The sequence below is a fragment of the Tiliqua scincoides genome, chromosome 4 (genome assembly GCF_035046505.1).
Source record: "Tiliqua scincoides isolate rTilSci1 chromosome 4, rTilSci1.hap2, whole genome shotgun sequence".
Lineage (NCBI taxonomy): Eukaryota > Metazoa > Chordata > Lepidosauria > Squamata > Scincidae > Tiliqua > Tiliqua scincoides.
This window is the reverse complement of record NC_089824.1, coordinates 163,278,503-163,302,986: the sequence shown is the minus strand read 5'-3', so window position 1 is coordinate 163,302,986 and position 24,484 is coordinate 163,278,503. Positions and strand designations below refer to the sequence as shown.

General features: G+C 46.0%; 1 protein-coding gene across 1 annotated transcript in view; it reads right to left on the bottom strand.

Moving 5' to 3' along the window:
• PTCH2 (patched 2) overlaps positions 1-19,967 on the bottom strand; it is a 58,268-nt gene extending 38,301 nt beyond the window's left edge. Inside the window, exons 1-2 of the mRNA XM_066623537.1 lie at positions 19,839-19,967; positions 18,703-18,895 (exon numbers count right to left, since the gene is read on the bottom strand). Of these exons, the coding sequence (XP_066479634.1) occupies positions 18,703-18,895; positions 19,839-19,967 (322 nt within the window). The remainder of the gene's footprint in view (positions 1-18,702; positions 18,896-19,838) is intronic.
• Between the last annotated feature and the right edge of the window lie 4,517 nt (positions 19,968-24,484).

Here is a 24,484-nt window from a genome sequence, read left to right as displayed (position 1 = left end):
GCTCCAGTGTGAGGAAAGGGAGTGTCTTGCTTTGGAGCCAGCAGTGACTGGGAAATTTTAAAAATCTTAATATTTAAATAAAAACAACAATTTTAATTACTTTTTCACCATTCTGAAAGTGAGCACAAAATGCTGATTAAAGCATATATTACAAACTTAAGGCAATCCTGGAGTATGTGGCCTCAACATAGAGGCCCTCCCCTTGCCCTTAGCTACCCCCTCCCATATCTCCTGGCTAATGAAATAAGGAAAGATGCCATACTAGATAGCTGAGGCTAGAAACTGTGATTGACTGGCCCAGCACAACAAGGTGGAAGATATGAACTGCCTGTGTTTATCTGGCACACTGAAGCAATGTATTACTGAGGAGGTGATTAACATTGGCATGTGACATCTGAGCATGCCATGATGGTGCTTCGCTTGGCCACATCAAGGTTAAGGGCTCTATCACTGTGGTATGGTCCCTTGCCCTGTTGAGGTACCTCGTGTGTGCTGGATTCACTTTTCACATGAAACAACTCCTCTGATGACTGTTGCAGATTTGCACATATTTTTTAAAATTCTATTTCTCAGTACTGACTCAGATATGAGGAAAAAAGAGGCTAATGGGTATAAAAGAAAAGCAGGAATGAACCATTTCTAGAGTTTGTATGCTGGTGGTCAGGGGTGTGTTTCTAATAATATTAGCAGCCAGAGCAAAGATATTAATCCCAGTCCCACTATTGTTCCCTATTAGAGGGAGCCTGGGGTGGAATCAAGCAGCATCTGAACTGTGGGTTTTTTAGGGACAGTTCCATTTTTAAAACACATGTAAAAAAAATTGTGTGTCTTTGATCTGTCAAAAGGGTCAAATACTAATTTGAGGCCCATGAACTTCAGAGAAAGTACTGGAAGCTTTGCAAGACGTGGGCCACATACTCACATCTGATCATCTGACATTAAAAGGATGCACAACTAAAAGGATGCACTTTCCCACACATTTTTTAAAATGTAGCAAGAGAAATGTTAACATATGGAGCTAGCATATAGCCATCATGACTAGCAGCCATTAATAGACTTGACTTCCATGAAATTGCATGTGCTACGCTTGCACTCTGCTCCACCTGTAAGTATTTGGCTGGTTCAAAATTAGTGTTCTTACTTGGTGAAAGGGGATTCTAAATTTGCTGCATATTTCAAAATTGCTTCTCTGAAACTGAACTCTCAATTTTGCCAACATATGCAGAATATTGAAATATTTTAGTATTTTGGGAAAAGGCGTTTAACTGTTGCACTGTATCAGTTATGATATATAAATGTGAAGATGTATTAGACTTAATAGCCCAATCCTGAGCTGCCCAGGTGCGCAGCTGCGGCGGCACCTAAAACGGCTGCCACCGCACCCCGCACACCCAAGGCAACTGCGGGCAGTACCTTGGGAGAAGGGGACTTTTGTCCCCTTCCCCCGGGTAAAGGGAGCAGCCCCACAATGGTGAGGAAAAAGCCTCCGTGTCAGGTACCGAGCTTGACGCAGAGGTTCAGGATCAGGAGAAGCATTGCTCCACTGGTCCCGCCTCCCTCCCTCCCTGCTCCCTCTCCCACCACACCTCTCCCTGCCCTCTCCCTGCCTCCCGCCTCCCTGTCACACCGCCTCCTCCCTCCCTGGAACGCCTGCTCCAACATGTCTTATGACACGTCTGCAGCCCTGCGCGCCAGCGGTAAGCCGGCATGCAGAGCTCAGGATTTGGCTCTAACAGAGTTATTGTTGCTTACATGACAACAAATCCGTTAGCCTTTAAAATGCTGTGACATTTTGACATTAATACTACAATGTCCATTTTTGGTCAGCATGCTTCCAGTCCAATGAATGAGACCAACCATGGTGGAATCAAAAGATAAAGATGTTGCTCTATGTGTTAAGGGGGAAACCTCACATTCTTATCTTGTTCTGCTAGTAGGGATCCATTCTGAGTAACCTTAATCAATGGGGTTGGACAATTTTCTGAGATTTCTTTCACAGTTCATCTTTAAACAAGGCTTCAGTCCAAAGGTTGAGAACAGCTCTTAGTGCCCCACCCCTAGGATCCAGCTGGGATCTTTCTACTTACAACAGCTTTGCCAGAAGACAGGCTTTAGTGATCAGATCCCAGCAGCTGGGTGGGCTCAGTGGGGCTGAGAGGAGAAGGCTTTTAAGTCAGTATGACAGGAATAGATGTATGAAAACTTTGCCTGGATTCTTCTCTGCAATGAGTCATCTTGGTGCTAGAATCTGGGCTGCTGGTACATAGGTTTATGTGAGTTGTACTGACAAGACCAGAAGGATTTACCTTGGGCAACAGCAGCAGTTAAGGAACAATGTGATCAGATTGAGTAAATGATGAATGGTCAAGAAGCTTGTGCTGCTCCACAACATATGGGCTCTGCTCCCAGCTCAGGATAGAAGCAGGAAGAAAACAAGACTGTCTCTGGGAGTGCTGTGCCCTTCCTTTCAGTCTCCCAATCCATATTCTGCCTTAGCAGAAAGTGGCAGTACTGTTTGTGCAGCAGACATTTATTTTTGCTTTTTAACCTCTTCAATCTGGAAACTCTAAGATCTCCTTTGGGCTGCTAATCCACAGTTAGTCTCCAGAGAGACTAGGAGAGCTCCTTCAAGTTGGCCTTAGCCTCCTGAAGGCTTGAAATGAGTGGCGGTTGATCTGTGTAGTCTCTCCACAGCCATCATCTTATCTAAGAGGTACACTCTTGCAGATACAGTAAGGACCTAGTCAAAGATAGACCTGCGCTCTTTATATGCTGAATTCTCCTACCTTTGTGTCATGGGCCGAAACAGGGAGCAGTAGAAAAGGAAAAGAATAGTTCAGGATTGCAACTGACAGTGCACTTGTGAGTAAACATACCCACCAGTCACCGATTCTGAGCCTTTTTCCAGCAAATGCACACAGGAACCAGGAGGAAAGGTCTACTTGAAAAGCCCCTTTCCTACTTCCACATATCTAGCAATGAAGTTTTAGAGTCTCTTTTTAGACCAGTGTTTCTCAAACTGTGGGTTGGGACGCATGAGGTGGGTTGCAAGCCAATTTCAGGTGGGCCCCCATTCATTTCAATATATTATTTTAATATATTTTAATATATTAGACTTGATGCTACCCTGCATTTGGGGAAATATTACACATCTGCACTTTCAACAGGCTACTATATACAGTATACTCTTTTAACAATGATACTCAACTTACTCCTGGGTAAGTGTTGGTAGGATTATAGCCTAAGATTGTTAAAAATTTCCCTGCTTGATGATGTCACCTCTGGTCATGACATCACTTCTGGTGGGTCCTGTCAGATTTTCATTCTAAAAAGTGGGTCCTTTTTAGATCTTTTTAGGTGCTAAAAGTGAGAGAACCACTGCTTTAGACACTTTGCATGGCCTTACGACTCATACATGTCTTGCAGTCCCACAAGCCTCTCAGAAGTCACATGCTGTTGCCCAACCAACCATCTTCAACCAAAGTAGAAGAGCATCCTCTCTCTACTTGGTCTGTTGGCATGTCTGCACCCCTGCCCCTCCAGCGAGATTATTTTGGAGCCCAGTGGGATGGAAATCATACACAAGAATATTTCTTATGATGGAATTCTGGGGTGAAGACTGCAGAAGTAAGTGATCGAAGCAAATCTGGGGAAGGTGAGATCAATCTCCTCATCCAGTTGCTCCCTCTTCCCTATCAGAAAACCTCAGGTGAGTACAACTACTCTAAATAAGTCCCAACCAGCACCTCTATGACTTCTGATTTCTTCATGGAGGGAGGTGAACAGTCTGGCTCTGATCATCCTAGAGATGAGGAAACCCAAATTAGCTAATTTCCTCAGTCTATACTGCACAGAATGATGACTAAGGTCACCATGATTCTGGGCTTGGCTCCATCTACCACATCCAACCAATTTTCTCAGTCTCAGACAAAAATATGTGTTAAATATTTCCAGCATGAGCTGGCTTTTGCACTAGATGCTGTCTCTGAACAGGTGGCCCAGAGAAGTGAGAGGAACCAGTTCAGTTTTCTCAACCCCTGAGTTTCTTCCATCCTCTAGACCCAGATGAAAGAATACACATTTACAGTTTGAAGCTTTGGAAATCTGAAAGTGGTTATATTTGCCTCAAGAATGAACAGGAAGAAGACAGACCTATTCTTCAGCAGACACAGAAATTAACTGGCGTTAGATGCTATCTCAGAATTGGAATCTCTTTTCCCCACCTCTACTGATCCCTGACAATTTTCACAAAATTGTCACAAAATTGTCAAGCAGGATACTGTGATTTTTAATTGCCCCATACTGATCTCACATACTGTGGACTCCCTAGGTGCTCAGTGTGGTTGCTTCTCAAAAGCTGCAGATGGATGTAGATACTCTATGACAAGGCCCAATTGTCAAAATCCATACTTGTGGAGTTTGACTCTTGGTGCTCTGGTCAAGAGATGGAACACTTCTAGAGGTGGTCTATCTTCCATCATAAGCAGGTAGTATAGCCAATACAATACAGAGGCAAAAGAAATGTTATGAAGGGCAATTTGCAGGTAAGAACCTAGCTGGCCAAGATATTTTGATTTTAGTATCTCAAAGCATTGTTACTGGCAAAGAGTGACTGCAAGAGTGTGGGGATGTTTTGCTAAAAGCCTGCTATGGATCACAGTAATAGTGCTTGCTGCCAGACTTGCTGCAAACTGGAGACTGGTACTGTATAATGTAAAACAAACCTGCATAACTTGAGCCCCACCAAGCTAACACAATTCACCACCTATATAAGGTACCCTGATCAGGCCTGAAAAACCTCATGTATTTGCCAAGTAACTGAAGGTGCAATCCAAACAGGCCCTTGGGCCGGTGCAAGTCCCTGGAGGTGTTGTGAAAGTGCCGTAAGACACTTTGCACCACCTTGAGAGTCAGGAGGCCACCTCTGGTGCCACTGTGTCAGAGGAAAGATTCACACCAGCTGTGTTGGGACAGTGTGGGTCTGAGGAGGGTGGGGGAGGGCAGGCAGGCATGTGGGCGGGCCAGGGCAGAGTGGAGGGTGGGGTCAGGATCCTCTTTAGGTGGCGCAGATCCAAGTTGGCCCACTGGGGCTGCTGCCTCATTACTGAGGGTAAGGGGAATCAGTTCCCCTTGCCTCTGGCTAAGCTGTAACCAGCCCCAACCCCACAATGGATATGGGGCAGACCAACCAGCCTACCTGTTCCAGCGTGGGTTAGAACTGGGTTGCCTGGCTGAAAAAGTTATGGGGTTGTTAAGTAGGTCGCAGTACATGGTCGAAGGACTGTGACTAGCTTGATAGAGCATGGGTAGCACAGGCATGATTGACACCTTTTATTAAAATGTTAGCAAAAGGTGAATTTTGGATGCCAAGGACGGGCAAACTGGAGAGGAGTGTCCAGTACATTTACCTAATTAATTGTCTGTTCGGTGCCTTATTATTAATTTTTAAACCCCATTTTTTTTAACTTGAAAAATCACTCCCGGGAGGGGTAGCTGACTTTGTAATGTGTCAAGGATAGCAAAACAATGTTGTACATGGCCAGATTCTACTATAACTGGCAGGCTCCATTTCCTCACAGCTTACTCCTTCAGGAAAGATTGTGTGTTTGGCCATTCCAAAGTGGTCTCCCTGCTCTAATTACTTAGTTCTGTGTGTAGCCTTGTGTTCTCCACATATTCACACAATGGGTCATGGAAAAAATAACTCCCACATTGTCACTCTATGTTTCTAAGAAATATACCACAGATTGAAAGGCACACTGTAATTAGATATCATGTGTATTACCATAATGTCCTGTTATAAATATTGTCAGATAAGAATGTTAGGTATTAAAATTACACATTAAAGATTACAGTACTTTTCTGTTGTGTTAACGGACAATTTTTTAAAAGAATGACTTATGCCCTTGCTTTATCTTCATTGAACACAAGTAGAGTCACCCCAGATTTAACCTGACTTTGGGCACAATCCTAACCAACTTTCCAGCACTGGCATAGCTGTGCCAGTGGGGCATGTGCTGCATCCTGCAGTTGGGGGGCAGTCATGGAGGCCTCCTCAAGATAGGACAATGTTTGTTCCCTTGCTTCAGAGTTGCATTGCCCTTATGTCAGTGCTGGAAAGTGGGTTAGGATTGCAGCCTTAGGGACTTTTATTACAACCAAATGAGTTGTTTCAATCTTGTTTAAAGACTCTGTTATATATATGAATAAAGACTAGGATGCATCCTTGAGTGCCAAAGTTGTAGCGGAAGCCTTGATGCAGGCAGATTATGGAGAACTGGAAAGCCTCCTCCAAAATACATGAGGAGCTGCTTGGTCTGAAGCAGGATCCTGGTCTTTTTGGGCTTGGAACTGAGCCAGGCTGAAAGTGAGGCCTTAGCACGCACAGTTTAGTTTGTGGTTTAATCCATGACTATTCCCGTCAGCAGCAAATTCAATATATACAATGGAGAGCAAAGGGACAGCTGTGTCCCCTCCATATCTGTGTGGAGATCTGATTCCCTGACAGGCCTGAGGAAGTGAAGAAAGAACGATGGTGGAGGGCAAGCACCCACCCACCCCCCTCACACACATACACACACCCTCCCTTCCTCTCTTGTGGCTGTGGCAGCCGCAGCTGAATCTGATTTCTTGCAGCGTCCTCAACACAGTGCTGCACGCACATGCCGTGGGCCACCTTCAAAGTGTTGAGGGGCGGATTAGCTGGATTAGGGAGGCTGTGAAAGGAGCCATGCTGCTCGGGAGGAAGTCTCGCTGGGGGCGTGCTAAAAGAGCCATTTTTACCTGTCCCGGCTGCTCTGAAAGGCCTGCCAGCCGCTAGCTGGACTATGGCTGTCAAAACACGTCCAGCTAGGATCCTGTTCACCATGGAAAAGCAGTGAGCTTCATCAAGGAGGAAGGGAGCCCAGGCACCCCATTAAACTGACACCCTGGGGCTAAACACTGCTGAGGGGTGGGCATGGGGGAGATGTGCAGAGCCATGTCCCTTGGTGCTTGTTCTCTAACAAACCTAGCCTGACAAAGACGGAGTCGCCAGGCTGCTTTCTAAATAAACAAGGCAGAGGGGGTGGGGGTGACTGGCAGGCTGGTTGGGGGAGCTGGCGAAGGAGAGCACTGAAAGGCCCGTTTGAGGCCTACTCCCCATTCCCCAGGCCTGGCCTGGCCTTTTGTTTATCCCAGACCTAAATTAATGTCTTTATTTACCAGAAATCCGAAGGGCTCAGGTTCCCAGTGTGGAGGGGGCGGGCAGGGAGAGGAACGGCATGAAGGAGCCTTGGCCAAAGACGAGGGGAGAGCCCGACCCCCCGAAAAAGGGGGCTAAAAGAGATTCAGTTGGGAGCCATTCACCGCTAAGACTCCTGTCAGCATTGACATAAATTTCCACTGGTGTTGGCATTTACGCATTTGGCATTTCCATATGTATAGAGTTGCCTGGACTAATTATGCTAATCATCCCCTCTGTTGGCCGCTGTGAAAAATGCCCACATTAAGCACTCCACTGCCTGCTAATGTGACTTAATGTGCGGTTGAAACATACATTCATCCCCCTCTGAATGGCGAAATTTTTCCACATTGCTGCCTTCATTCAGGCAAGAAATGAATTTTTTGAACTCAGACCACTTTTCCAAGCCAGGGGGGACGGACCAGAGAATAACACTCTCTCCTTCTCGCTCTCTCCACTTTCTGCTCTCCACTCACAGTCCTTGCCAATAAAATAAAAAATAAAGTAAAATCTGTAGCGCTGGACCAGGCACTCTTCTTCACATATCACTTAAAAATGAACTATCCATATGTACAACCAGATCAGTGAGGAGGGGAGACCCCATCTTTATCTAGAAGCATCCTTCCTCCTACTCTTTTCTTGCTCAACCCCCCCCCCCCAACAAAAGGAGTTCTTTCCTCCCCCAACCCTTCAATTCCTTGGGAAACTGAAACAGCCTGAGTGGCAACTCTAGCAAGTTTGAGCTAGTCTGAGAAAAGAAAGATCCTTTCAAAGCCAGCCATGGTCACAGTAGAAGATGCCTCTTAGAGCAAATGTCAAAGCAGAGGCAGAAAACAAAGCAGATTTAGAGGATAATGGGCAACGCTCGGGGTGTGTGTGTGTGTGTGTGTGTGTGTGTGTGTTTTAGAGGGTAGGGAGGCTGAGGGGTATCCTCCTAGAAGGAGCTCAAATTTTTTGACAGTAGTTAGAGAACACTTGTATAGCATAGCTGTTACTAACCAGTGACACTAAGTGTTCACACAAACAACTATCACAACAGTTATTAGCAGCGATAATAAATGCTGCACTGTGTACAAGAACTTTTGAATGACCTTTTCATCATACACTATTGATAAGCAGTTATTCCAACAACTGGATTTGCCACTAGTTTAACACTACCAGTAGCATTAATTAATTAGTGGAATTAGAAAAAAAAAATGGTAAAAAAAACAAACCCAAGAGAAGAAATACCATTACTGCATTCTTTTCCACTGGTAGTTTTATAAATTGTATCCATTGGTCCTGAGTGAATTAAAACCTCTCATCTCTTACCATCTCTGCCTAAGGGTGCCAACCCTCCAGGAATCAGCATGAAACTCCAGGTGACACCTATGGACACAATCCTGGAAATTTCAACAGGGCCTCCTTGACTTGACATTGCATCATGCTGAGGATAAAAACTTCCAGGAATAACTTCAAAGTTGACAACCCTTTCTCTGCTCCGTACTCTGTGCTCACACATATCAGCTTCATATTTTATCAGGAAAAAAATTAGATAGGGATGTTGAATACTTGGGCAAAGTGACTATGTAAAAAAAACCTTGAAATAGGTCGACCAAGGTTGTACTGATTGTTTTCTTATACTTCTGCACTAGGGGGCTCATCTAATTTACAGCAGCATATGGGAGAATCAGCATGTCCACAGATAAGGAGGTAGACATATGCATTATTGGTCAAATTTAAACTGTTAAAGGACATTCTAGCAGGCATTTCTGTCAGCTAAAGAAAACAAAGTAAGAAGCTCCTCCCTTAGAAAGAATGAGAAATCATATATAGAAGTTTGAAGAGTATGAGAGAAAGATGCTAGAACACACTCCAAAAATCATGTGGAAAGTAACTGTGTGTTCCTGTGAAAACCCATGTGTTTCCTCCTTGCAGAGAAAATTTGATAGGTATAAACTTGAGGCCTGCCTCCTTCAGTTGCCTAGTTTCTCTTGTGGTTTTTGGATCCATATGTCTCCCTTGCATCATTAGATTTTAGAATTTGTTTTTCTACCTATATATACTCCTGTCCAGTTGTCAAGCTGTCCATCAGAGATAATAAACTCTTCCTGTAGTTATCCTAATGAATGTACAGTGTAATTGCCAGCCCACATTTGCCTCTAACAAATGCAAATGCCCCAAATTATGAGACGTACACTTCAGGCCTGCCTATGTTGGTCATCTCCCCCATGGCTCTCTTCCTTTCCAGAATCTCCCTCTCATCTTATCAGCACCACACCCACTTCAGAATATATTGCTAGCCACTAGGCCACCCACCTCTGATGGCCACCCAAGAATCTTATAACCCCTTCTGCACATACTGAAACCCCCTTGGCCTCTGCACTCAGCTGCCTTGGGGGCTTGTTTATTTGCTCTTATGAGTGAGGAATGCAGGCCCCACATCCACAGTTTATTTATCTGTCCAGAAGGAGGGTTCAGAGTAGAAAAGCCTCATTGAACATATGCTGGGACTTCCAACATTCCTCACATGGCCTGCCTTCATGGGTTTTCTTTCCAATCTCAAACACCCTGAGATCTGACCCAAATCAATGGTGGCTTCACCCCTTCACCCCTTCCACGTGCAAAGACATCAGGCTAATTTGTGCATACATGGGGCATCCGTTCTCAAGAAATGGACAGCTGTTGCCCACCTCTGAGCACTGCCTGCAGAAATTGTTCTTTGCTAACCTTTCGAGTTAGCATTTAAGAAATTGTTCACTGGACATCAAATATGGAGACAAGGAGTGAGCTAATAAGAAATGCAACCTGGGATCAATTTGAAGTCCCAAGGGGAAGCTAATGTCCCCACTCACTCTAAACTACATAACAGGTTTATGTACCTTGTCCAAGTTACAGTATTTGTTCAGCAAGGTATCTCAAGGCATAGATGCACCACTCCCTCAAAATATTCAAATATACAAATTACTTCCAAATCTTTACTTGTCCTCTCCCCTTAAGACTGCTAGCACAATATTGGGATCTCTGTTATCTCCCTGGGTGATAGGCTAGAATTGCCATCACTTCACTCCCCCAAGCTTCAAGCCAGGAGGAGGCTGCCCAAATATTGAACTAGAGATTGAGTTCCATTTTTTACTACTGGTTGGAAGAAGCTCCTTGTCTCATATTCACTCAGTCTGCATTCATGTCTACGAGACAGGTCCAAAACACAGAACAATTTTCCGCGGTGCCATGAAAAGGCATTTTATAATCTTCTATGTTGAAAAACAAGCCATTACTTTCTCTTTAGGCCGTCCTCTGACTTCATTCAAGATATTGAAACATGTTCAAGGTCAGGAAAACCTTGACTGCCAGCTTAGGACAAAAACGGGGTTCACCACCAAGTTTTCTGGACATCATCTTCAGATCTCTAAGTACTGGTCCTATCCCCTGTACAGTGCTTGATCCTCTCCCCTAATTGTCCATTCCTCCAGTGCCCAAACAATTATTCAGCAAACTTTCATCTCTTTCTAATTCATGTATGCTCTTAATATGGATGGGCAAAAATCCTCCATCATTTCTTTCAGCTACCCCACACTCTCAGGAATTCAAAGACAAAAGCATTTCCCCTGGCAGGACAATCATCCAGTAGCACCAACCTTTAAAAAGGCCCTGCAGCCACATAGCTACACTTAAATGTTCTGGTTAAAGATTAAACTTGTCTTCCTTTGAGGTCAGCCTTAGTCTATAAATCAGCCATGACCTTTTGCCTCCCAATTGCTGGCTTGCTTTCAAGCCCCAAGCTTTAGGTTTAATTTCCATTTAGCAGGCTATCCTGGTCAACAGCCATGCCAACAAGCAAGTGCCTCTAGAGAGGCATAACTTCATGTGTCTATAACCAGGTCCTGTTGACATCAGTTCTTACATTTTTCTCTCTACTGCAGTTGGCCAAACTGGATGATCACGGCCTACTGCAGGCACAAACTATGTATTTTCCACTGTGGGGGTCACTTCCTAAGTGCTTCCCACCCCACAGTTTCTAAAAGCAGATCCTACCTAAGTAAACAACTTACAGTGCAATCCTATTTTGTGCTGGAACAGGCAGGCCAGGAGGCCTGTGCTGTATCCAGCACAAGACTGGGACCTGAAGTGGCTCAGCTGGAGGCAACTCTTCCACTTACCCTCTGGGTAAGCCACCACAGCCCCAATGGGTCTCCTCGAACTTGTGCCACCTCTGGAGGTGGCATAAGCCCAAGGAGAGCGAAGTGGCTTGCAGCCACTTGCAGCCACTTCGCTTGCAGCCACTTCGCTCTGCTCAGGGAACAGGGTTGGGATCCGGCATATCAGCTGGATCCCAGCCCCGCCTCCTGCTCCCCGCCCACCTGCCCCCAGGACGCCCTCTGCCCCCTTCCCCCTTGCCCCAAAACACCTCCTTCTCACCTCCTCCCCACCCTCCCCAGACCCTTGTGTCAGTTCTCAGCTAATGCAACCCTCCCTGTCCGAGTTGGTGAAGAGGCTGTATCCAGCCTCCATGGGTCGGCGTACATCCCTGCACTGGCCCAGACAACTCTTTTGAGGAGGCACAAACATGCTTTACGGCACATTTGCACAGTCAGGATTGTGCCCTTATATCTAAGGTAACTTTCTTATCTTTTGTAATTTGAGATTGATTCCTTTGTGGCTAAGCTCAAAGATGATTCATAAAGATCTTGAATTAATTGGGACCTAATCAGGAAACAAAACATTGTAGCTGTTAGGGTACTACTATTATTAGGGGCAGGTGGTAGGGGTGTTTTAGGTTTTCTTTACTTTAGCTTAGTGCTCCCAATAATAATAATCCCCTGGGGGCAAGGGATAAGAATAGGTCCTTAGTTTGGCTGTACTTGGTGTAAGAGGTGAATAAACTGCCACCAGCTAGATGGGACTCATTAGCCTGGGAAGGCAGCTCATCTGAGAGAAGGAAAACTCTGATGCCAAACCCCCACTGCCTTGTGGCTACATCCAGTTATGGAAAAGGCTTCAGGAGTCAACCTCGAGGCAAAATCCAGAGCTGGAGTCCCTGAGGCAGTTCATGGCTGAACACAGTCACGTTCTGGCAACTCCTGTGCTGGATCAGGCCATAGGCTCATCTATCTCTATCTATCACTTCCTCTATCTCACAGTGACCCACCAAATGCCTCAGGGAGCACACAAGACAACAAGAGACCTGCATCCTGTGCCCTCCCTTGCATTTGGCATTCTGACATAGCCCATTTCTAAAATCAGGAGGTTACACATACCCATTATGGCTTGTAACCCGTAATGGATTTTTCCTCCAGAAACTTGTCCAATCCCCTTTTAAAGGCATCTAGGCCAGATGCCATCACCACATGGCACCACATGCTGTGGCAAGGAGTTCCACAGACCAACTATACACTGAGTAAAGAAATATTTTCTTTTGTCTGTCCTAACTCTCCCAACACTGAATTTTAGTGGATGTCCCCTGGTTCTGGTGTTATGTGAGAGTGTAAAGAGCATCTCTCTATCCACTCTGTCCATCCCCTGCATAATTTTCTATGTCTCAGTCATGTCCCCCCTCAGGTGCCTCTTTTCTAGGCCGAAGAGGACCAAATGCTATAGCCTTTCCTCATAAGGAAGGTGACCCAGCCCAGTAATCATTTTAGTTGCTCTCTTTTGCACCTTCTCCATTTCCACTATATCCTTTATGAGATGTGGTGTCCAGAACTGGACACAATACTCCAGATGTGTCACTGAGAAGCTAGAACAGAAGCCTTGACATGTAGTTTTCTATGTACAAGGATTTTTTTTTTTTGCATGAATTGCATTCATTTATATTCATTCATTCAATTGCATTCATCATGCATCATGCATTCAATTATATGAGAACCAGCTTATAGCTGGTGTGGTGGAGCCCAAACCCAGGTTATCACCTCTTCTGCTGCCTATGAAAACTAAGCCCTAATTCTCTTATGAAAAGATGATTTCCCAACAATTTAGGGAGCCTAACAATCATTTGGGAGACAAGGCTGACTTTATTTCCTCACTCTAACAGGCCTGACATATGTGATGGGAAACAAGATGACAACCCACGTTCAGTGAAAAAGGAAGAACCTCCATCTTGCAAGAAAGCCCACAACTTTAGGAATGGAGAGCCTCCCTCCTCACTAGAAACTGTAATGAATGCTTGTGGTATTGGGAAAAATAAAGAACTCTAGGCTAATTTCTGGAAATTCACTCATCAAGGAATGTATTCATTCTTGGAGAGGGACAGCACCACAGCAACTTGCTCTTCCCAACATAGCTTAATTCAGGGACTTTCCCCCTAACATTGCTCAGAATGGGATCTAAGAGCTACAAAATTGTAAGTACATTGTCTCTTGCTTTTATTTCAGAGCATTTGAAACCTTCAACACTTTTTCCTTTATCTCAACATTTTCACAAATAAGGTATCGATCCTAATAAGGTCTGGTTGATGCTCATGTAGCACATCTTTCTTTGTCACCCACAGCTCCCTGGTGAACATCCTAAGGTTTCTTGGTGTGTAGAAAACATAGGGCACAATCCTATCCAACTTTCCAGTGCCAGTGCAGCCATGCCACCGGGGGGGGGGTGCTCTGCATCCTGTAGTGGGAAGGCAGCCCCAGAGGCCTCCTCAAGGTAAAGGAACATTTATTCCCTTATCTTGGGGCTGCATTGCAGTGCTGGAAAGTTGGATAAGTTTGGGCCCATAGCTAGACCCTTCAGAATGGGCATGAGTTTACTTGAGGAAGATAGATATGCTCCCAAGGAGTGAGAGAATAATTCAGCCTGTCACTTTTGAAGCCAAATTCCAATGCAAGAAACCAATCAGAGTAAGCTGCTCTGATGAACCTAGAATGACACACTGCCATCCCATCAATCCATCCATAGCCAGCAGTACTCTTGCTGCCTCTCTCCACCTGAACTACAGTAAGAAAATAGAGAGCATCTTCAAATACAACACTTATCCACAGGCAGTATCTATCAGGGACATCACAAAACTCCCTCTCTGAGACAACTGGAATAGCATTAATGCAACACTTAGCTCCATCACTAAGTGGTTCCTCTAGAATAGCGTATAGAAGAAGGCTTCTGTTTATCCACTTCAGAAACAATCAGGGCCACTCATAGATAAGGAACTCTGGGTCAGGCCATTTGATTCAGTTTGACAATTCCTTTGTTCCAAGAACCCAGTCTGAAACATTTATACCAGCCATTTTCAACCACTGTGTCATGGCACACTGGTGTGCCACGAGTGGTCCACAGGTGTGCCACAGGAATTTGGGGGAGGGTCATTTATTAATACAGCCAATGGGAGATGTGAGCCCCCACTGGCAGCATGGTGTGTCTTGTCAATTGTCAAAAACCTGGTGGTGTGCCTTGACCATTTTAGTGCCTTGTCAGTGTGCCGTGAGATGAAAAAGGTTGAAAATCACTGATTCAGACACACACGTGCGCACACACACACAAAGAGCACAACAATCACATGACATTGGCCATAGAAGTTTGTTCCCTCATATCACTCTTGCTCATATGTAGGCCCTTCACAGCATCCAGTTCTGAAGTAGGGGAGGTCATCCTGCAGATGGGAGAGGGCCAAACAATGCCTTTAACTGCTGGTGGTCATAACTATCAAGACCCTTTTAGGCTATGGAGAGAGGGCAGTTCATTCTCATCTATGATGTACAACAACACTGCAGATGGAGGAGGCTGATGGATGAAGAAATTTCAAAAGAAAAGCTGTTCAGGATGAAGAGACAACTATGGTTTATCCTGGTTCCTAGAACAGGGTTCCATCTTCTTAACTGAATCTGTTGGGCTGTTAATCTCCATTGTGTACAAGGTCAGGGTGCTTTACCCTGCACTGTCTGGGTGCACACATCAGTCCGCATGCTAGCTTTGAGTACCCATCTTCTGGACAAAACACATATGCATCTTTTTCAGAGATGCCTCTCATGTTAGTGGTTGTGTACCACAGTGCTGAGCTAAAAGCATGAGCTATGGGGATGCTCATAGAAGAATAGGGTCTGGGAGTTCCAGACAGCACTGACAAGTGTTAGTTACACGCAGCTGGCAGCTATTCCTTCAATATATGTAGCAGGAAGGAGATCTCAACTACTGAATGTTAAATGGAATCTCTCCCCAGTGGTACGTACACAGGGTCATACTCCAATCAGAACCATTAATGGAAACAAAGGGACATTAAAAAAACAGACATGAAGCAACAGCTATAATTCATCACAGAACATGGCTAGAACTGCAAATAATTGACAAATGTGTTCAAGTGGCTTGCCACTTGCACACAGTCAGTGCTGTATGTAATGCAGCATGGGAGCAAAGAGATCCAGTCTGAGGAACTTCTTATCTAAGTCAGTATCTGGACAGCAAACAATTTGAGTCAGGTGACCCACAACGACATCAAGAAAGAAGGGAAAATCAGGATAGTTTCTAGCACATTTTCACAACAGTATCCTCAAAGCACTGCAGGTTTTCCAACAGAAGGAGCCTGACTCACAATAACCAAGCAATTACTATGGCATTTCACAGACCAGAAAGCAGAAGGAAGCAGGACTATCCACACAGGGAGATCTACAGCTGTGATCTTTTCTCACTTCTATTTGTATGCCAACTCTTCCCTGCCAGCTTTCCTACCACACACCAAGCAGCCAACTGAAAGACTATACAGTATTGCAAGACCCTGGTTCGCAAATACAAGGCTGCTTAAGCTATCATTCAGTCAAGTTCATGAGATATACCAGTACAGTATATAGTTGTTCACACTATTTGCTGACATATCTAGTTTCTAATGTGGAGGAAAAAGGGAAAAGAAATTAGCATTTCTTCCATTTGTTGCAAAACACTCTTCCAACAAAACAAAATTTGCTTCGTGCAACACACACACACACACACACACACACACACACACAAAGTCTTAGATCCTATGTTCTTTCAGCCTTGTAAATCTCACAAAGCAGCAGAATCTCAACAAAGAAAAAGGCAGCAGAGAACAGTCTTTTTCTTAAGGCTGAACAAACGACAGCATCAAAAGCAATAAATAAGTACAAGTCCAACCGTGCAGGTTCTCAGGGGATGTTCTTGATTTGGGTTAAGATGGGCTAGTTACAAAAAGGGAATTTCCCTTCCTTAAATGTTAAACAGCTGCAGTTTTTGATGGATCTCTTTTCTGCTACAAGCCCCTGTAGGGCAGAGGCAAGGGGAAGCTGAAGGGGGGGGGGAGACTAAAGTTGAAGTATTTTTTTTTCTTTCCAGTCCCCCTTCAGTGTGTGAAACAGGTGGGTAAACTTTACTGGCATTCATGTGAGTGTGGGTTTTTATTTAAAAGGGAGTGGGAGGGTGGAAGAGTAAAGTTGCTTCTATTGTTGAACAAAATCCAAGAGTAGTTTAGGACCACACATGGAGCTGGGCTTGTGCAGGGGGAGGAGGTGTGGAACGCCAAAGATCGCTGACAGTCATCACAGAGAAACATCTGCTCTTGGAAAACTCCCAGGCTGCTTGCAAAAAGTTAAAAAATAATAATAATAAAATAAAAATCCTGGAGTGTGAAAACTCCATACAACCTGGTGTCAGAAAAAAGAGGAAGCTGCACTAGTAGGTGACAGAAGGCAAGGAGCAAACTCCAGGAACTGCCACAAGAACAGAGCAGAGAAGGTAAAAAAATACCATGCTGAACTTATTAATAACAAAGGCATCATTTTTATCAAATGTTTCCAGTAGGAAATTATGATTTGCTCCTGGGTGACCCCTTTTGCTTTCGGCTGTTTGCATTCAACCTGATTCCATTCGCAGCTGGCATGTGTATGAGACCCAAGCCAAACTTCAACTGACAGCACTGTTGTAGACGGTAATTATCCTCTCCTTCAGCACCACCCTCAGAAAGGTAATTTAGGATTGTAATATCAATAATGTAACGTACCAAGCAGGGCCCGATGGCAAAAAAAACCCATCTCCTCTGAGATGGGAGAAAGAATTTAATTATACTTGTCTGGGTGGAGGCATGTATTTGCCCTGATAGCGATCTGGATTGCACACACTCACAACGATATGGCATGCGCAGGCACACACATGCAGAGCAGCAGAAAAAGGTTTCGAGGCACACATATGCTCTTGGGGGACATGTTTAAAATAGAAATGTATATTTTAGAAAAACAGGAGTGGTTAACCCTTCGGTGATGTGGTTATTATGATTTAAAGGCAATATTTGTTGTCTTTAAATCATAGTTTCTCACACATGGAGCCAAACATAACTAAACAGGCCTGAGACCAAAAAAGGAGAGGGAATTCCTGGACTAGAAAGGAAGTCAGTCTAGAGGATCACCTTGACCCCTTTCATTCTGGAAAATGGTCTGAAGGATGAGATTCAACCACTGAAGGTAAGCAGGTCCAGGCCTGGAAACCACTAGATAGGAGGCTGCCTGGACACTGTGTGTAAGTCATTCTGAACACTTTAGAGCAGAATGTGCGGGGTATAAGTGTAATAGAAAAACATATCTCCAAATCTATGAATCTGCCTCCCCAGAACTCTGGAAACCACCTGTCACTGTTTCAAGTGTTATGGCTATGATGCATCCCATTACATAAATGTCTGAGAACAAAATTGCTAGATGCCTCTAGACGCAAGTCATGATCTCTGACACAGGCTTCAAAGGTGGAAAAAAGCAACACAGCACAGCAGTCCAGATTCTTCTGTTTATAGTTTGACATCCCACATGATGTCCATGAGGGCTTGGGACATGGAGAGCTTCTATTCCGTTTATAAGCTGTGCTCTTTCTGATGACTCTGCCCACACATCACACAGGTTAACTTCTCAGATATTCTGCAGAGTGGCGAGGTGGGCCCCTGGAATTGTGAGGTGGCTGAAAAACCATTGGTATAAGCCACTGAAAACATTCCTTGTGGAAGCCCCATCAACATGAACAGACTTGCTTACATGTTCTCATACATATCAATGGGGCTTGCGCAGAGAGTTGCTGGCCTGATTGTTCCCTGAGTGATTATTAAGAAATAAAAAGGCTTCTTATTTTCATTATTTCTTTGCCAAGCTTTAGAGATTTTACAGCACATTTGACAGTCACAATCTCAAGCTTTTCTCCATGCCTGTGAGGTTTAGAAACTCCCCTTTAATTACATGAACAGTTAAAATGGGAAAACTCATGATTTTATTGCAAGTCTTGAGGTCTTAGGTGGCCCTCATACTGGAACAAATGGTTCACATCCAAGTGAGGGAATGTAGATCTGTTGCCTGGTACCTGCGCCCATGGAGACAATGTGCAAAGCTGAGAAGCTGTGTGCAAATTTGGATTTACACACACAGAAATGTGGACTTTAGAGATGGGGCCTTTTGCCAGCATCTTTTTAAAAGACTCTCCTAGCCTCAGAACATAATCCATTTGCCTCTCACAGTCAGAATTCCTCCACCAACTCCAACAAGTCCCAAGCTTTACCCAGTCCTCCCACCAGTCACACCACCTGGGAAAGAGCTTACCTTCCACCCAGAGCTGCTCAATATCCGTCTCGATGGAGGCTACTCGCAGCCCTACAGCCAGTGCTCCAAAGACCAGCAGCCCCACAAAAAGTACTTTGCCACAGTGACGCTGGATCCAGCAGCCCAGTGTAAACAGCAGGGCCTGGAACTGGGCCCGCAGCCACAGCGGGGCTTTTTGGCCCACAGCCTTACCCTAGGGAAAGAAATGGAGAGTTAGCCAAGGCACCGTTGCCACAGGGGACATCCTGGCCCAGGGTAGCTGGCATGGGCAGACCTCAAACTTTGGGGGGAGGGCATTCCAAAAAGTCACTTGTGGGGGTCACCCATGCCCATCCTACTCTGTAGAGAGGAGTGAGGAACAGTGAGTATCTCTAGATACTGGTGAATCTCTAGTGCCCACAGCATGGGTAAACTGGCCACTTTGGTGCATTGAGGACCATGCATGAAAACACGTGCCATCATAGTGAATGTGCTTGGCTTTCAGCTTCCACAGGGCTCCGGCATGGGGGAGAGTAGCTCCAAACAGGAATATTCCCCTCTGCCCCCCTGTTAAGTTCAGTTGCTGCTCCCAACTCCAGACACCCCTCTCACCTCCAGGACCAGCCCAGCACCTGAAGCTCCTCACTTGAAAGGAGCCTGCAGAGTTCTTCCAGCCAGGACTGGCTCCGCGAAGAAGTCTCAGAGTCAAGTTCCCAGCTGTGGGTCTGGGGTGGGGAGACGGAGGCCCTCCCCGGTGGGTGCCCTTTGCTCAGGTGTGTCCTTTGGCCCTGTCAAGCCTCCTGGTCCTCCTGCTGGGGTCTCCCCCTTTCTTGCCAGTGTTCCTTCCTCTCGGCCAGGCACCCACTCGAGTAGCCCCCGCCTTCTCGCCCCCTCCCCGCCTTCTCCACCCCCAAGCCCCCGCCGCCTGCCCTACAACCCACAGCATCCTCTCCCGAGCAGCGCCCCATTTCCACGCCACCCGCCCCCGCCGCTTCCCCCTCTCCAGTAAACAAAGTCCTGGGAGCGGAGCAGGGAGTCCCCGAAGGCGCCGAGGGCTCCAGCGCCAGACCTCCGCCACCCGCACGCCCTCCAGCCCTTTGTGGCTGCCGCTGCTGGCGCGCCCCAACTTTCCGCCTGTGGGAAAGCCCTGCGCTTACCTTGGAGATCTGTCGCAGGGCGAAGGCGGCGTGGCAGTAGCTGGGTCTGCGGAGGAGATCGCAGCCGGCAGCCGGCGGGAGCTCTCCAAAGCAGCCCTCGGCCCCGGGGACCGGCCGCTCCGAAGCCATGCTCCGGGGTCGAGCGAGGACGGGGCTGCGGGGAGGCGCGGGGGCGCGGTAATCCAGGGGGGAGCGGCGCGGGGGCGCGGGCTTCAGGCAGGCTGCAGCGGGGTTCCCCTGCGGACATTATGGGGGCGACTCGGGGGCCATGCAAGCGCGCCCCATGCCCGGCGTGGTCCCTCGGAGGCGCGGCAGGAGAGCGAGCGAGCGAGGGCGCTCAGAGAGGCGCCCGGGTGCCCGGCGGTGCGCTGCGCCTGCGATCCCGTCCCACCAACATTTGGAACAGACCGTCTTCTTCCAGATCCTGAAAAGGGGAGCGGGGGGAGGAAGGTTTGGTTTGATGGGAAAGTGCCCCGGTTCCCATTGGCCGAGGAAGAGGCAAATTACTCTGCAAACATCTCCTATTATTAGCTGCTAAGCAACAGCTCACCAAAGTGGAGAGAGAGGAGACCACCCAGGCAGCGCCTCCCCCGCCTCCCTCCTCCCCGCCTCAAATCAATGAGGGCAGAGGGAGGGAGGCAGGGAGGCAGGGAAGGAAGGAGAGGGAGAGAGAGAGGCTTGCCTTCCACACAGGAATTCTGCTCCACAGACTTTCAGATGCTGCCCGGTCCCCCTCCCAGCTGCCCCCCAGTCCAAACCAGCTTCTTTATTTATTATTGCAAGTGGACGTCGGGACAGCTGCAAACTTTCAGGGGGAAGGGGGGAGCTTCACAAAGGAACTGGGGGAGAAGGGAAGGAAGCTTTTGGTTTGGGGTGGGGAAGATGGGGGAGGAAATGGTTGCCTTCATGCCTATAGGTACAAAGGGTGGCAGAAGTTAGACTGGCATCTCCACGACCCCAGGGCTGCATTTCCCTTCCCCTGGCAAATTCTCCCTTCCACACACCAGGACTTGTTTGGCACTTACAAACGAGAGAGTGACCTTAAGCATGTGCAGAGTGCCTTTGGCTCCGCCCTGCGACATATCCTATGCCAATGAGAGAAAGACTTCCATCACAGCAAAGGACATGGGTATGATTTCCAAACACAGTGAGCTCCAGCACCTTTACTTTTAGAAACACATACATTCTTAAATTTGTTTCATTTTTAGATGAAGATACCCACCCATTGACAATAAGTCACCAATGCTTTCAAAATATCAGGGAACACTGGCTTCTGGATGCATGCAAGTAGGTCCTGCCCTCCTCCCCCAAAACACAGTTCAAGCTCTCAAAAATCAAACCACTTCTTTCCATACAACTGAAACATACACAAAGATAGCGGTTTCATTTCAGCCAGATCCACCAATGTGAATAAGATAAATATAATTTATTTCAGTGCAGTGGCTCAGTGCTGGAAATGTGAAGGAACAACTTCTGAACATGTGCAAAATACTCTTCATCACTGTGTAATCACAACTGCATCTGTTTGTATCAAATTAGGAAGAACATTTTCCAAGGTGGGTGGAGAATAAGGTGCCAGTCAGTGTTATATCCAGGCAGATTTGAGACCCCACATTTTATACTATAGAATTTACTGGCAAATTGTCCCTGAAATACACCCACAAGAAAGTGAGATACAAAACTAAATGGGAAGTTAGCCCACAGTCCTATTCACACTTTCCTGGAAGTAAGCCCTATTGACTATAATGGGACTTACTTCTGAGTAGACAGACATACGTAGGATTGGACTCTTAGTGCCTTGCTTTCTGCCATTGACAAACCACAGCGAGGCTGGTTGTCTACAAAAGTGATTTGTATCATCCCTGCCTCACACTCAGAATCTCATACCATTTTTTCTAAAATGTTAAAGTAACCTGGCAACATGCTACTCCCCCCCTCCACAAAAAACTAAAGCAAGGTGCAAACTAATGTCCCCCTCCCCTGAGACACCAATTGAAATAACAAAGATTAATGAACCAAAACATAGGAGTACTTCCAGTTAGGAAAATAATCTCAGCATCTTTCATCAGTGGGAGTGGGGGATCTGGCTCCTAAGGCATGCAACAAACACTCAGCCAGGCTGGGACAAGGCTGAATACGCAACTCAAACTGGGATGGGGGGGGGGAGAAGTATGAATGAGCAACTTGGTGACTTGGGCTGCCTTTTCTCTTTGGGCAAGGCAACAAGCCCCTCCCACTCAGTCTCTTCCAACGAATGGATGATGAGCTTTCAGTGGATCAGTTTCCATTTAGCCCCACAAGAAATCTACCCTATTGTGTATCTCTGCCAGAAATGGAGAAGGAGCCAACAAGTAGCCAATAGGCAACCATGATTCTAGCTGCAAACATTGGGCTAGGTAGGAGAAAACAGACCCTCCGTGTGGTAGGGACTTACCTAGTTCCACAGAAAAACCAGCAACCCAAGTATTCATGTGATTTTTTTCTATGGCCTCTGTGCCCCCCACTTTAACTGAGCAGATTTGTTTGGAAAACCAAAACAAATAAGGCAATCCAGTTATGTTTAATTGTATCTCTCCTCACCTTTGTGGGCAGGGGAGTCTGATGTTGGACCCAGGATTAAAAAGCTGCTCCTATTCCCATGTTTGGGAGGGAACTATCAGTGAATATTTGGCAATATACGTTTTATTATTCCTCAACGTGGGACCTCAACAAGTGGGAAACCCTGGCCTCTGAGCGGCCCGCTTGGAGGCAGGCTGTGCAGCATGGCCTTTCCCAGTTTGAAGAGACACTTTGCCAGCAGTCTGAGGCAAAGAGGCAAAGAAGGAAGGCCCATAGCCAGGGAGACAGACCAGGGACAGACTGCACTTGCTCCCAGTGTGGAAGGGATTGTCACTCCCGGAATGGCCTTTTCAGCCACACTAGACGCTGTGCCAGAACCACCTTTCAGAGCACGATACCATAGTCTTTCGAGACTGAAGGTTGCCAATACTGATGTTTTATTAGAGAATTTGGGTGGTAGGGAAAAATATATGCAAGAGAGATGGATTTTTGTGCGTGACAGAGTGTATGAATGTACATTATAAAATTTGTGTATGCATGTGCATGTATGTTTGGGATAAAGTTGCAATAGTGGAATATGCAATTTACGTCTTCTGGAGAGATCATATGAGAACTAGATAAGATTTCAAAGCAAATGGACAACATTTTGCAAACTCACCTGGAGGCCTGGTTGAATGGTCCACCAGACCTGAATCAACATTCACTATCTTAAGGTTCATCCAGCCAGCCTGTCTTCTTTCTGGTTTTTTTGCTCCCTCTCTTGCTATCAATAGTTAGAGTGAGGGATTGCTTTATTAACACATCCCTATCTCAAGTCTTCTGTTCCATATTTTGCTGGGGGGGGGAATGATTCTTGAACCCACAGTGTCTTTGAATCCTAAGAAATCTGCCTATTACATGATACTTCTCACTGGCTTCTTTTAAGATATTGCCCAATACAGTCCAGTAAGAAGCCCCAAGTAAGAAACCATGCTTTGTAGAGTACAGCAGTGTTCATACCATTTCAGATACTATGCGCCCCCTCCCTCTGCCCACCCTTTTCTCCACCAGGGTCATACTCTGAGCTATCAGAAAGTCAGCAATGATAACAGCAGGGCTTTTATGGTTCTAAATGGGCCTTGGTTCTCATTACATGATCATCTCAAAACTGTCTTTCTTCTGAGGTGCTCAAATCCTGACATATTAGAGGCAGGGTAATGAGAACATGTCCTTCATATATTGTTTTATGCATAAGTTCATCTGTGTGCCACATCAGCTGCAATGATGACTTGTCACCCCCTGCCCCTCTCCAAACTTAAATATAACCACCAATGTGTTCTGGGTCCCAGCAACAGCATCAGGGAAAATGGCCATAGTTCAGTGGTAAAGCACCTCCCCAGGATCAGTTCCTGACTCAGTATAAGACAGCTTCATATGAGTGAGAAGCAATTAATCTATGACCAGGGCTTCTTCCATGGAGGCCTAAAAAGAACCTCCCCCCTTTTCCACAGCAGTCCTTTCCACACCTCATCCAGGAGATGATGAACCTCTGGGGCTGTGGTTCCTACAGAACCAACAATTATGATTTGACTGTCCTATATCTCCTGTCTTCTTTAGCAGGAACAGCATGTGATGCTGCTACAGAAGAAAATACAAGATCTTACACAAAGTGCTTATTAGTTAGCCGGTCTCTAAGAAGGCCTTGTTACTTCACCCTCAAAATGAGAAGCACTGATTGGGAACATGGACATTTCCACCTTTCCCTGAATGTGGTAACATCTACCTGTAAAGCATTGTTCACAAGTACAAGTGAATTCCTTCTTAAATTTTGCTTGGCTGTCCCCAAAGGGGCAGTGAATATCACAGGCCAGATTTTGTTTCCCCCTCAACTCTCCAGGCTATGACTGATCTTTTTTTCCAGCTATGGCAAGGTAGGTAGCAGTATCCCCTCCTTCCCATTGATGAATGCATTATATAGTTGCATATCATTGTCACCTCTCATTGCCTCATTTTCAGAAGTTGCAGGCTCAGACAGGGTTTGTTTGTTTTTGACCCTCCCTCTCTCTCCTAGAGTTCTCACAGTTTATACTGTATTGAGTGTCTTGCAC